The 15,281-nt window shown below is 44.6% G+C and overlaps 1 protein-coding gene across 3 annotated transcripts in view; it reads left to right on the top strand.

The window, feature by feature from the left end:
- LOC146177811 (uncharacterized) overlaps positions 1–15,281 on the top strand; it is a 75,609-nt gene that overhangs the window by 39,324 nt on the left and 21,004 nt on the right. For all 3 annotated transcript variants that reach the window (XM_084580590.1, XM_084580589.1, XM_084580591.1), the window contains exons 4-6: positions 3,082–3,162; positions 5,207–5,245; positions 13,106–13,288. In XM_084580590.1, coding sequence (XP_084436716.1) covers positions 3,082–3,162; positions 5,207–5,245; positions 13,106–13,288 — 303 coding nt within the window. The remainder of the gene's footprint in view (positions 1–3,081; positions 3,163–5,206; positions 5,246–13,105; positions 13,289–15,281) is intronic.

Raw genomic sequence — 15,281 nt, 5'->3', positions numbered from 1 at the left:
TCACTAGCTAGGGTTCTAGCATTAAACGTTGCCAGGGTCAGTTTCCAATGGCGGCCTATCCAGCGGAGCCAGGCGTTCTTAGCACCCCCTGCTGCGTCACAGGTCTGACCGCCGCCGTGGTCAGTTGTTCCGCAGCCGCTGGTGACTGAGGGCCGGGGTTTTATGGAGCTTATCATAGGAGGTTGTGGCCAATTACTGCGCCAGGGTGGCCAACTCCTGTTCTGGTGAGGGAGTGCATTGCTGGAGGTGTTCACCGGCATCAGGTCGCACCCCAAACCTGTATATGCAATTCCATCGACACGCGGATTTGTTGTTTTTTTTTTTGTCATCCGGTGGAGAATTACGCGGCACCGGGATTTGAACCCCGGTCCTCTTGCATGCGAGGCGGATGTTCTACCGCTACGCCACCGCTGCACCCGAGTTCGATATATGACGCGGCTTTCCTATACTTTTACATGGGATTTTCAAGGGGATATTCCGTGAGTTCGATATAACCACAATTCGATATATCCAGGTTCGATATAACCGGGTTTGACTGTATACATCGTGTAGCTATTAAAAGAACCATAGCATAAGAACATTATATTACACAGTTCGTAGAAGCGGCCATACATAACAGATAACACCGATTGTATTGTCTGGTAATTTTTCTAAGTGCATAAACAATAAAAAGCATAAAAAGGAATTTTGTTCCATCCCCTCTATCCCCCCTCTGGAATTTACTACCAGCGTCTCTGACTAAGGTCTAGAAAAGGTCTAGAAGAAATAATATTCAAGCGAATCACCAGTTTCTGTGATAAGCACAAGCTTTTATCTCCACAGCAATCTGGGTTCCGTCGAGGCATGTCCACTGAATTAGCTTTGTTGACACAGAAGGAATTATACATAGAGGGTTTTAAAAATAACAAATTGACCCTAGGTATTCTGATAGATTTCTCGAAAGCATTCGACAGAATTGACCACGAAATGTTGTCTGCAAAATTAGAGCATTATGAGTTTCGTGGAGTCTCTGGTAACCTTCTCAAGTCATATTTAAACCACCGTAAGCAATGCGTCGTGATTAACGAAGCTAACTCTTCTCTATTAAATGTCACTTCAGGTGTGCCACAAGGCAGCATACTCGGACCGGTTTTATTTAATATCTACATAAATGATACAGTAAACACCAGCACACTTGCATTTTACATCATTTATGCGGATGACACAAGCATTTTTTTCCAGTCAGCTAGTATTGAAGAACTCACTCATTTCACAAATGTTACACTTGCAAAATTCTCTCGATGGACTCGGATAAATAGACTATATATTAACGTTGCTGAAACAAAAGCCATATTATTTTCTCCTGTGCAGAATGTTATTAGTCGGGATATTGACATAAAACTCGGTTCTGAACAAATACAAGTCGTTAAAGAAATAAAAACATTGGGTGTGACGTTCAGTCAACATCTAAATTGGAATGCCCACGTGGAACGCGTGGCGGAAAACGTGGCAAGAGCTTATGGCGTGCTGTGTAAGTTTAGAATGATGCTTCCGACTAAAATTAAGTTAATTCTTTATAACTCAGTGTTTTCTCCCGATATTAACTACTGCAGTCTTGTATGGACCAACACAACTCAATCCAACCTTACCAAATTAATGCTTCTACAAAAGAAAGCAATTCGTCATGTAGCAAATGCCTCATATGACGCCCATACAAGAGAACTTTTTGCTTTGTTTAATGTACTCCTCATATACCAGTTACATAAACTTAACCTTGTTATGAAGTACAAACACAGTGTTCAAACTAACAATGAAGCTTTCCTCAACTTATGTAATTTACATCGACCTTTAGAAGTACCCTACCCTACATATTCAGAAACAGAGAATACTGGTCTATACCCTCTTCCCGCACTAATCAGGGTCGACACATGCTGCAATACCACTAGCCTAGATATTTGACTTCCCTACAAAATAAAACTATAGATATAAATAACCTTAGCAAATACAAGTGGCAGAAATACCTTATTCTTGAAGACATATGGGTTTAATTATGTTCATTTCTCCAACACAAATTGCTTTTGTACTGCGGATGTATTGTAACTTTTTGCCATATTCTATTTTCCTGCTTCTATTACATGAACTTGTGTACACCCGATTGTATCTTGCCCCTTTGGAGCTGCTGGCGCGATTATTTTTGTTTTCCTGTTAGATATGTTTCTTTTGTTTTCTGTGCATTGAATTGTGAATTGGAATGAATTGTAACAGTCTGTTGGCCTTGTCAATCTGGGGTGGGAGCCTCGTCAAGCTACTGCGTTTGTAGCTTTTTATTGCTACCCTAGCATTTCTTTTCTGTTCCTCAGGACAAAAATGCTGAATAAAGTTGATTTGATTTGAAGATAAAAGGTGTAGAGGCAATTAAAGGGTCCATGAAAAGCTAATTACAGAAACTAGAAAACATGCATGACCAATATGTATCTCATAAATCATCACTGTAACAGAAAACTTTTAAGTTACCTTTGTTAGAACTGAAGATAAGAGCAATCGAAAATGATGCTCCTCCTCTCCTCCTTCAACTCTGCCCACGCCGGCACATAAGTCGCGACGGACCCCATCACACCCCGTCTCGCCCGCGTAGCTTGGGAGCATCCAATGAGCGGGCACGCCCAGCAAGCCCATGTGACGTCACATGGCAAATTTGCGCACGGGGATGTATCACCCTAGCCAGTCACGAGCGTTCAACAGGAGGACTTTTTAAAGATTATAAGTAAATTACATGCTCTATGCAAAGCTTTCAAATTTAACTCGAAATCTCATAGGCAACACCTCTATGGATTTGTTGCATTAGAATATTACTGCAAGTAGCATTTTAGGGCCCTTTTATGGACATTCCGGAAAGTGCACACCAAAGCACTTTGCTGAAACCGGGAAAAACTGTCATTGTCGTTGAGCTGTCATTTTGAATGCATAGATGGGCATATTAGAACATTTTTCCTGGGGCCTTGAAGGCCGAATTTATTAGGTTTTTTTTATTATCAACTAGTGCTGTGCACTATAGGATTGGAGAGAGAGTACAATAATCATGTGCCCTGTGCTTGCATCCAGATGCCCACATCTTCGGTCTCAGAGAAGCGTGAGAGCAAGCCCCGAGTGCCACGGGTGCGGCCGGAACCCCCCGCTGTGCTGGTAAGTCATGACCGCACGCTTGTAGTTCTGGTGGTGCCGGCAGCTAGTTGACAGTGCAGGATGATGCTGTTGCATTGCCAAATTTTGGCGTGTATAAGCAAGCGGTTTGACCAATGGAAACATTCTAAGGTTTGCTTTTAGCCTTGCAACAGTCATGATGTTTAACATTTGTTATCCTTGAATACTTCCCTCAGAAGTGGGTCACTAATTTGCTAGCAGCTTTTTTAACTTCCCTTGTGGCTGCCACTCATGATGGTCTTGCACGATATTGCACCTGTTCCAAGGAATCCTGACTGTCAAGGTCAGGCAGGAGACTACTATGGTTCTCTAGCGACTGCCTAGCCATAGAGCCAGGCTGGCTCATTAGAGTGACAGGATTGCATGACGGGATTGCACCACGCTGCACCGTCGGCCCTCGTGGTGGCACGGTGCCACACACTCGTGTCGTGCCTGCCTCAGCCAAACGTGCCGCACTGCACAAGTGGCTGCCAGCCAAACGCTTGGCAGCACATGAGTGCGCAGAAAACTCCACAAGTGCCATTAGTCGAAGACACCATTAGACTACTGTTGGGAGGGTGCTCCTCTCTGCCAGAGGCGAACATCTAGGGAAAAGACTGGAGCTGGCATGTTAACGTAGCAGAGGCAACAACAGGCTGGCGGGTGTGTAATCAAATACTAACAATTTGAATGCTTCACTCACAATACTCTTGGGCACTGCTGTAGATTAGATTGTTTTTTTGTAGTGAAAGCTACATTGGCCACAAACTTGCGATTTCGCTGTGGCGGTGCTCTGAGGAGGCACAGAAAGACCTTGGGCCGTTGCCTAGCAACTGGCGTAGCTGGTGGATGCCGCGCCTCGCCGCGGAGCCGTTTGGTATGATGTCACACCATTTGCCTCATTGTTGCGCTCGTCTTCACTCGCTTCGCTAGCTGTGTCGCATGCCTGATAGCATGTCGGAGGATTGAAAAGGAGAGCTTGCATGCACCGCAACCACAGTCGAGGTGACAGTATGGATGGCGACAAGTCTGCTAAGAAGAAGGACTGGAATCGACATCGGAACGAGATGAAGAGGAAAGGAATCGCCCAGGAAACAGAGGAACAGCGCGCCGAACGACTGGCTAAACGCCGTGAATATGCCGCCGCGAGACGGGCACGTTTAACGTCCGCTGTCATGACTGCTAGCAGCAGTGATAGCAGCCAGAGGGGAGACCTGACTCCTGCTTCACTGAATACGGCCCGTGATGAACGATGGAATGCGATCAAGACACTTCAGTGGGCTCAAGAAACCGAAGAACAACGTACCGTTCACCTAGAGAACAGGCATAAAAGGGACGCGACCTGAAAGGCGGCACGCCAAGCCGCCAATGCATTGGACGAGGAAGAAGTTGCTCGACATAGAACGAACAATGTGATTTGACTAGCCTTAGCTTTTGCTACGTATATCCTGGCATAGGAGAGCTAAGCCACTGTCACTTTTTTAACAGTGTGCAGCAAGAAATGGATACACGCATATTTGGCTTCTCATTAACTTTATTTATGCTACTCAGGAGGAGAGGGAAAATGGAGCCACAAAGTTGATTTGCCTTGTTAGGTTAACTGGCATCAGACTCTAGTGCTCATTGCCAGAATCCATGAGCTAGGCTGTTGAAGGAATGTTCTCAACAAGTCTTGGCAATGTTCAGACTATTTCTTCACATGTTTGCTATCTGCCAACTCTATAATGCAAACAACAAGCTGCATCACGAGGTGATATTGCATGAGGCGTTTCTGCCATGTGGACTTTTGCTGTCAATGCTCTTAACTGGGCTAGTTGGTGAACGAATTCAGGCATGGTGCTAGCGCACACCTGAGGGCTAGTGAAGGCAAGTCCTCAGGGAGCTTGCCTTGCGCACTAGTGTAAGAGAAACTTGTGCTGGGTGAAAATGTGCTCTCCTCTGTGCATTTAGCCGGTCTCCTTGCTGAGGGTGAGGTGGCATCGTGCAGTGACATGTTTGTGTGAAGCAAATCCATTCATTTGAGACTTTTGCCTGCTTCCTCTTTCAGAAGGACATGGAGATCCGGCGCATGCAAAGACTGAGCCTGGTAAGAAGACCACTGGTGTGCGTTTCCCCTGTGGTCTTTGTCAGAATTTTACAGCCCAAGGAATTTTCTTCTAAAATCCCTTTAACGGAGCTCGACGAAAACAGTGCTGACAGACAGGATGGGATAAAAGCGACAATCACATACTTTTCCATTCACTGTTTCCCATTCTCAGCGCTGTTTTCATTTTTCCATCCAACATGAACCAGCCAGCCCAGTTCAGCCCTCTTCTGGCGCTCTAGTGTTGACAAACCCCAGGTGATGAGAGATGTGGTTTCCACACTTCTCGAGCTTGGGTGTCAAAGCAGTACTTTCAGGAGTCCCGTTAAAGAGCTTAGAAGCAAACCCCCTGGGATTTTTGATAAAGGCTGTACATGCTCTATTACTCTGGGTTGGCTTTATTTGTGGTATGCCTGTTTCAGTACCCCTCCAGAGGGTATATACCGCACCGTGCCTGTGCCTGAAATCAAACTGCAGCACTTAGACTCTTTCCTAATATGGGAAGAACACTTGTTTAGGTCCACGACAGAATTGTTTTCCTTCAGTACGTGGGAGGTGCAAGAAAAGACGGTAAAAATTCATGAAAATGATGGATGTACAGTGTGCTTCCCAAGAACAGTTTTTTCAACCAAATACTTGGAGCTTTAACGTTGCGAGAAAACATCCCACACACTAAAAGGCAGAATTAAAATCAGTACGTGGGAGGTGCAAGAAAAGACGGTAAAAATTCATGAAAATGATGGATGTACAGTGTGCTTCCCAAGAACAGTTTTTTCAACCAAATACTTGGAGCTTTAACGTTGCGAGAAAACATCCCACACACTAAAAGGCAGAATTAAAAAAAAAGATTGTGTGGTATATAATAATATGTCTTGAAGAAAATAATTTAAAATATCTTTAGAGCCCACAAAATGTGTCAAAATTGTTTAAAGACTAGCTTCTAAAAGATTGAGATTTTAACTCAAAAATGTTGTGAGCTAAACAGATTTTTCTGGCGCTAAATAAAGAAGGCTGTTTTCAATGTGCGCTTGATATGTGTCTGCTATGCTTTCGGTTGAGAGTGACAGTATTGGTAAATAATAATAATAATAATAATAATAATAATAATAATAATAATAATATAAATTTTCCTTCTGAGAAAAAAAATTTGGTGTACCAAGACCATAGCAGCAGTGATAGGCACTGAAGTTTTGCTTTGCATTCATTGATCACAGGCGATTGATACATGGTGGCATGTCCAGGAAAGAGCTACTTGGTGAAAATAAAATTCTTGAATTCGCAGCTAACACAGACATATTTGAGTCATGAAATGGTTGTCAGCTTAGTGTTTCTCACGCAGCCGGTTCTTTTCTTTTCATTTAGTACTTCCTCCTCAAAGGCCTAAGGCCTGCTGGGGACCATGTTTGTGATTGCTGGAAAGGGCAAAAGATGCTTAAGCTTGCAAGCAGCCACCACTACCGAAGAATAGGCAAATATGCCTCAAATAACAAATTACCATGGATATGCAAATAATGAATTTTCTAATATGAATCGAATATAAATTGGGGGAAAAATGCCTCTGATTATTAAATCGAATAGCTGATCACTGAAAGAAAAAAAATGTTGAATTGCAAAATAGCAAGCTTTCGTGGTCTTATTTATATCAGAATTCACATGGCGTTTGCAAATAATAATACCTAGAATTGCACGGAGGTGTATACTCAGAAAAATTCAGTATGAATTTGATACAGGATTTTGTATATTCGTTTTTTGTACAGGATGAACCTGCGTGACACCGAGCCGAGCTGTCATATTGCCGCTGAATACAGTAAACTCCTGTTATTAATTTGGCCTTCAAATGACCAGAAAAAATGTATGAAATAACCGAAAGCTTAAATGGCCCTGATAGGACTGCTGAAAACCATTTACATGACAGTAATTTTGTCTGACGAACACCTGCACGATGGTTGCCTGCATTTGAGATGAAACCCAAGTGCAAACGATGCTTTTTCCCAATTTTATCGAGTGCTTTGCTTTGTGCGCACTGTCGGGAAGGCCGTCTCTACAAAACATTCCCATCGAGTATCAAGGGTGCCTCACTGCACAGGAAACTTGGTCAAACATTGCGGTGATGGGCACAGGGCAGTACAACGTTTGTGTACTTCGTTCGTCCTTGTCTTTTTTGCGCTGTTTACCCTCAATCAGAAGTAAAAAAATTTCAGTGTACAGTCAAATCTCGATATAACGAATCCCGCGGGACCGCGAAAAATCATTCGTTATTTTGAAATATCGTTGCAATGAAAAATCTGCGATGATAAGCCAGTGGTCAAACCTTGGTATGAAAATGACGTACCTTGGCAGTAGGCACGTGTGTAGACAAGCAAAACCTCAAGTGAAAAGGTTGCACTAACTCCAAAACTGATTTATTTAAAGAAATGCATTATTTTCTTCTGCCGCGTGTGGCAAACACGACCGCACACTACATTACACCACTACAGCACATACACCTTCTGCTTTCCGGAACACCTCATCGCGTGCATGATTGCACCGAGCGATGAAAGTACAGACTTTGTCCATGTGCAAAAAAAAAAACAAAAAACATCGGAGTTTTTTATGACCCCATCTGCAATGCTCCCTGAGCTTTGAAAATCTTGTCTCGGTCTTTCATAATGATCGCGGCAGTCGATGGGGCAATGCTAGCTGTATAGTGCCTAGAATATACTGGCTAGTGTGCCGAGGGCGTGCGCTCGCGTGGCCGCCGCGGTGATGCCTTCCCGCCGCCACCGCGGGACGGCGCTACCAATAGCTAAGGTGCTATCGCTCCGCGTCCGCGGCCTTGGCAGCATAGGCGGCATATAGGTCCGGATAGCGCGCTGCGCTTTTCACTGCGAAACCAGTCTCTTGACGGTTTGAGCGCACTTTTTGTCTAAAAGCACTCTTGGTGGAAGACAATCGTACCGTCCTAGTACTGTGCAAAGAACATCATACGCTGAAATAGCACTCAAGGAAGCGTTTAACAAATACTGTCGGGTCCATATATATGTCTGCTATATCTTACTGTTTTATTTATTCAGCTGAACCGGATAAGGTGTTAAGCAGAACACATATTGACTTTCTGATATCCAGCGAGACAAGAAATTTGAATCAAGCACCTAAAGTTGACACGTTGGTCGCAATACTTTGTTTTGATTAAACGATCGAGTCCGGGCCGGGTTCAATATATTGCTATGAAATATTCCGATGACGATTTTATTTGATCTGGAGCCACTCGATTGCGATCCATGCATCGCGATCGCGGATGTAGGGTATCGTATGCATCTTCCTTCTGAGTGAGCGCTCAGTCAGCTCATATCTCATATCCCAGGTGGTTGTCCCGAATTATGGCAACTATATATTCTCAATCGCGATCTAACCCGGAACGGATCGACGGCGACTGTTATTGTCCGTGTGACAGAGGTATCAGAAAATACCCTTAATATTTTACACTGTTCATTAACCCAACTTTGAATTTTATTTACTCTTCGGTCTTTTTTTATGGTCCATGGTATATCGCGATGCCGCAGTGAAGGGCTACGAACGTCAATACGGGCCTCATGCTTGCGGATAGGTTACGTGGACGTTTCTGCACTTCAGTCATGCTTATTGCTAAGGTGATATATATCAGGTTAATGACGTTTCATAGCGTCACATATATGCTACAGAAAAGAAGGGCGATCTTGCTTTTTCGTAACATATGGCACGCGCGCATGTTTTCAGATATCGCATGCGACAATAAACACAAGCAGTCTGAATCTGACTTCAGTTTTTGTTCTTACTCTTTATTCATTTGTTTTATTAGGAAGTCACTTAATTGTTGCTTCATACATAAATGATCATTATGCGGTGTGCTGTCTTTTGTAACAGAAGGAAAGGCAAGAAACAAAAGTGGTGATTGTATAATTGGTTCTTTTTTTTTTACAAAGTCTACAATACAGTAAAATTTGAGCAAAAAGGCGCAGCAACAATAAACAAGTAAAGATATAGAAATGCACCGCTAAAGGTTTTGGAGAAAGGCCGCACATATGACACCGCAATAATTTTAAAGTAGTATGATACCAATTTTTGGTGGTATCTTTTTTTTCACTTGCTAATGATGCGCTAGATATTCCACGTGGTTTTTCGCTTACCACCGCTGAGTAATTTATAATTAATTTTACTTTCTTCATCAGTTTCGGCTTCGCGGTTTCAGCAGCCGAGCGGTTGTTGTACGGTCACAATTGTCTAGGTCACGCGCGGGATTAAAAAAAAGCTTCAGCCGCAGACTCACTTATTAGCGCCTCATTTTGCGCTTTCAATAGAGCTACTTGCTTCTGTGCTCCATGCCAGTTTTCTCTTAGCTCTTCTCAGAGCGCGAGAAATGTTGCAGCATTTTTTTGGTTGGTTGCATGCTTTTTCTTTCTTTCTGCGCATCTTGTGTAAGCCTCCGCTGGTATTTGCATTAAGCGCAGCTTACCCCTACAGAGTTGACGGTCAAGCGACACTTTTTTTGCAAAATGCATTCCCATGAATGATATGTGCTTCCTGAATCAGCTGGTTGCAGGCCACATACGGAACAAAGACGTGCCCTCCAGTGCACTCTGCCTATATAGCTCTTCAGCTTTAGATACTGTTGTATTGTACGTGCTTGTTTTTTTCTTTTCCGAGAATATACACTACAGCGTCCACAGAACTGCGTTCAGGCTTCAAGCTTCCAAAAGTTATCATTTTTTCTATGTACAAAGTGCAAAGTTCTTTTTTTTTTCGGCTCGATAACACGTGTAGGCTACAGAGCCAGCAGGTGCTTCGGTTAATTTGGTCCAAGTCGCAGGGATGTAAATTGAGTCAAACGAATCTTGAGGTTCAAAGCTGCACATCTGCTGCTGCAGGCATGAGTTCTCGCTCGGCTCTTCTGCTGCCAGCTCCTTGGAAGCATTGTCAAACATCCTTGACGGTGCGTGCATGGCTGTCGTCTGCACCACTGGCATTACTGGCGCTGCGCTTTTGTCATTTAGAGGCCGGTTGGTCACAGAGGTTCCTCAACTTCCTTTTCGATGTCTTCTTAGGCAGAAGATGGTTCGGATAATGGTCGAATAGCGTTGGCACGGTTTCGGGCTTAAGGCGTGGTCTATCTCTAGCGAGCTCGTTGACGATGCTGTTCACCGTCACTTTGAACGTTCTCTCGATGTAGCTCTCCTCAAAATATTTTTCGCAGACAACACACGTTGAAGTCAACTTGCGGTCCTGTCTTTTAATCAGCCGCTTCCACTACGCAAGCTGCGCAGGGTCCGATGGCACACCAAACATAGAAACCTAGTCCTGATTCGAGCAGTAGCCACTCTGACAGAGCGACACGAAACATGTCTTTTCCCTGCCCTGATGCTTTATTTTTAGCATCATTAGTCGTTGCAAATTTAATTCTCTCACATGAATGCAAGGAACAAAACGACTAAAACAAAAGAACAGCGTAGACGCGTCCAAAGCGCTCAAACCACTGATGGCTCGGCCAGCGCAACTGCGGCAAATCAAGGGCGCGCCGGTGGCCGACGGCGTCGACGGCACCTTTACGATGAGCAGCGCCCCTGGCGGCCAAAGTTGGAAGGCATCGCCGGCGCGGCCACCTCCTCCCATTGAGAAATCCCTCCGCAAGGCACACTAGCAAGTATATTCTAGGCACTATACTAGCTGTCTGTAGAGGCCGAATCGCTTTTTCCCTGCATCGATTTCTTGCAGTGAAAGCAGCTGCGCTCATATCTTCTTGGCACTTCGCTGGCTAATATCATCGCCAATCTCGCACAAACTTCGCAATAAGATAACCAGCGGCAAAAAAAAAAAAAATACCGTACCGCACGCACGAGCGCACGAACGACCGAGTCGCGTACGGCACACAACACAGGAAGGAAAAAAACGCAGGTAGCTAGGCCTGCTGGCTACTGCGTAATAAACCATAGCTTCATGGTGGCGCTAGGAGCTGGTCCTAGATGTCCTGATGATGATAGCTACAGCCCACGGACTATACACACAGAAACGGCAGTTTCTGTTTCGTTTCACGCGAGAGTTGCAAGCTGCGGTGCTGTTAATTTTAGCCAAATTCGTAATACTGATGTTCCAAAATTGTAGAGCAAGAAATAAAATACGTTCGTTATTCTGAAATATACGCTATTTTGAAATTCGTAATTCTGAAATAGTTTTACATTGAAAACATGGCAAATCTGCCGGGGATTCCTAAAAAAATCGTTAATTTGAAAAGTTCGTTATTCGGTAATTTTCAAACATTCAGAAAGTTATGAATATAAATTGAATTTGAAATTTCGACTATTCACACACACCTACAAATTACTCAATTTAATGTCAGCCAGAATGAAGGTAAACGCATTCAGCGGGGATATTCTGGAGCCAGCGGTTTTGAAATGCAGCACAAAATTGAAATTCAGTCAAGTTTTGGAACCCAGATCTGGCAGCAACAATCAAGCACACCTCACCACCCCCTACTTTAACGCCACTCTAAACATTGTGCTAGGCAATTTAGCATAACAAAATAATCTAGAGTCACTTCTCTTGAACTCTTTCACTATCCACTACAGCTTCCGTCATTGTAAATACAGACGCACACATGCCATCACTGCAACCACTCCTTGGTTGCTTTGAGAAGCCATTGGCACCTCTTAATTTTTCACAGAATGTGTTCCTGCTACAGGGAGAGAACTGTTGAAATTTTTTGGGGCTGAGAAAAGGCAACGATTCAGTGCCGTTGCTTTGGTGGTGTGCGTGTCTGGAATGATGGAAACTCTAGCACACTGCAAAAGGCTTCAAATAAAGTGATGCTGGATTCTTTGGCGCATGCAGTGGCGATAAATCATGCAGCACAATGTTTTGAATGGGATAAGGGTGAGGCATGCTTGTTATGGATGCCAGGTGTGGGTTCCAAGACATGATTGAATTATCTTGTGCTGTTTTTCAAACTGTTGGCTCCAAATGTCCTGTACGGAGAAATTCCTGGCATTTCAGAGGCACAGAGGAATGTGTGGAGGAAGCACAGGGAAGCACCTAGAATGTTCCTCACTTCTGGGGTAGAAAAAAAAAAAGAAAAACTCTGTTCGTACCCTACATATTATAAATTCTAGCAGATGAATAAATGATTTACTAATCATGTAAAAGTTATAGTAAAAAATTGCTTTACTGACCATCATAAATGCGCTTTTACGTGTTGAAACTGGTGTTACTGTAATATCTGTGAAATTGTTATGCTGTCTGCTTGCTTTCCTCTTAGCATGTCAGCTTTTTACTTATCTTTCTTTATGCATCTCTCTCTCTGCAAACGCTATGTGTTAGTGTTTTATGCTTTCGTCGCTGACATTCCCCTTGCATGTACCTTCTGCTTGAGTGTAGTTTGCATTGCGTCATTGTTTATTAACATCTTTTATTTGTGTTTTGCTTACTTTGCGGTCTTGTATTGTGCATTGCAATGTTGTGCTTTGGCTGCTGCGAAGAATGGGTACATTTGCACACACTGCCCTAACATCACCTGATGAGATGGTAGCAAGAGCCCATGCTTCACTGTAGTGTACTGCTTGCGTTATTATGAAGAATGGTTTCAAGTTCTCAGAAGTGGGGCATTCGACTGCTGAGCCGGGAACCCGGGATTGATCCCTGAAATACCAGGCGTCCTTGTACTGTGTGTGTCGGTGCGCATTAAATAACCACAAGGATTCAGTGTTCCACCTAGGCCGAGTAGCTTTAGGACATCAAGCCTTTACCATGGCTGTATTTGAATGTGTTCGTCTATTTTTGGAGAAGCCTCTGAAGAAGAGGCATGACTTTGAGCACACAGGTTGGAGAAAAGCGTTCTATTTGTGTAATCATGTGCAGGAGGATGGCCCCCCTCCAGACCCCAACTACCGTTTTCTGGCGGACCGGATGCGTGAGGGTGATGGTGGGGACGGGGAGAGCGTCGGGGACCGGGGAGGCAGCCGTCGTCACCGGGACAACTACGGAGGCCAGGACTTTGAGAATGTGCGTCATGCCATGCGCCAGGACAAGGCCCTGCAGAGGGTACGGTGGCTCCTTTCATCTTCACCTGCATTGTAAACGGCAGTAAGGGCACACTGCTTCAAAGAAAAGCACCAACACAGCACTGAAGTATTAGTTAGGTTAGGCTCTTGTAAGGGGGGATGCGACTTTCAGCAAAAGTTCTCACGGTGCATGCCCTATAGAAGCTGATCCTGAACTCTCCCAGGGATGAGGTCTATGCAAAGTCATTTCATTCAACCTACCAACCAGCCGTCTAGACAATATAGTTCATTGCTATTGCCCTGGGGATGTTCCAACTAGTCAATCAAAAGACAATAATAGTTTGCTATTGCCTTGAGGGATGTACCATCTGCTCAATCGAAAAATAATACAGTCGCCGACTGATATTTCGTATGCCCAATTTTCCAGACCTGCCTAAAAATCCAGCCCTTGCCATGGCACTGCCACGCACTCCATAGTCAATTTATAACACCGACCAAAATTTCAGATGTTTGAAATCCTTCTCGTTCGATTTTCTGGACTTTTTCTTTCAATTCGCGACTCAAGAGCTACCGAAAGCGCAAACAACGCCATTGTCATTTTGGTTTTCTGCAACCTCGAACCCACGTGTCATATAGTCCGCTGATCACCTCGCATACCCGGTATAGCCTCGATGGCAGGTACCGCTTGTGGCACCGTTCCGCCAGCTCTGCCGTGCTAGCCGTGCTGCCGTTGTGCGCAGTCGTCAGTCGCCACGGTCGCCACGGTCGCCATAAACGTGTGGTGTGTTGGGCTGTACGACGTCCCTACTACAGCCCATGGACCAAGGACCTCTGTTGGTTACACGTGCTCAGTCGCATGGTGTTATGCGTGGACAGCGGCAAAACCTAGTGTCGACTTGTCTGCACTCTGCATGCTTTCCGATGCATGGAAGGCGGTGACCGAGGAGACACTGCGGAATTGCTTCCACCACACAGGTTTCGTGATCAGAGATGAAGTGTCGCCATCATCCGATGATAGCGCCAGTGAATCCCATCTGCTGTCTTCCTGTGCTGACCTCATCGAGCACTTGCGTGCTGCAGGGAGGCATTCCCATAGAAGTGATGCTGAAGCAGTTTGCTAACGCTGACAGCGAGCTGTGCGCTGAACTCACCAACGACAAAATTGTTCGCCAGGTGCTGGAAAGTGATGGCTCAGGCTCCGACAGTGAGGAGCCAGAAGCTGTGCTGCCAACAGGCAGTGAACTAACCTGAGCTCTGATGGTGCTTTCGGCTGTGTACAGCGAGAATGTCACCCTTGCCGGCAGTACGGCAGCGTAGCGCCCCCAAGAGGCATATTGACCATTTTTTCATGCCGCTCGCTAAATAAAGTGACTTTTTTTTGCGTGAGTTCGTTTTTTCGGACTGCCTGATTTTCCAGACGCTATCTCGGCCCCCTGAGGGTCCGAAAAATTGGTCAGCGACTGTAGTAGGCTGCTATTGCCCTGGGGGGATGTACCAACCAGTTGATGCAAAGACAATGGTTGATTGATATCATTGCCTTGGAGGATATACCAACTAATCATTCAGAAGATAATAATAGATTGAGATTGCTATCACCGTGGGGGATGTACTAACCAATCAATCAAAAGACAATAGTCGATTGCTTTTGTCTTGGCTGATATCAGGAGACTGCCTGACAAAGTCGCACCACCCTAGGCAACCAGTGGTCAACACCTGTACAAGGATGCTAAGCAGAACGAGTTGGTGCATTTGCATTTCTGGAAAGTAGCACAAAAAAAAAAAGCCCTGACAAAAGAAAGCAGGGACAGACACAAGTGCTCATGTCTGTCCCTCCCTTCTTTTGACCGCGTTCTTTGCGCGCTACATTCTCAAAATGTTAGCACATGTACAGGTCTCAAGCACAAGGCCAGCATGCACATTTTTTGCAAGCTGTGCAGATCTTAGAATATGTGGTTTCATTTCTTAATTGTGCCAAAATATATCTACATACACAAAAAACAGTATGTTAGGTACACAAATGATACTAGCAACAC

The sequence above is a fragment of the Amblyomma maculatum genome, chromosome 10 (genome assembly GCF_055883805.1).
Source record: "Amblyomma maculatum isolate TAMU_Amacu chromosome 10, ASM5588380v1, whole genome shotgun sequence".
Taxonomy (NCBI): Eukaryota; Metazoa; Arthropoda; class Arachnida; order Ixodida; family Ixodidae; genus Amblyomma; species Amblyomma maculatum.
The sequence above is the reverse complement of the archived record's forward strand: the minus strand, read 5'-3'. Positions and strand labels throughout refer to the sequence as shown.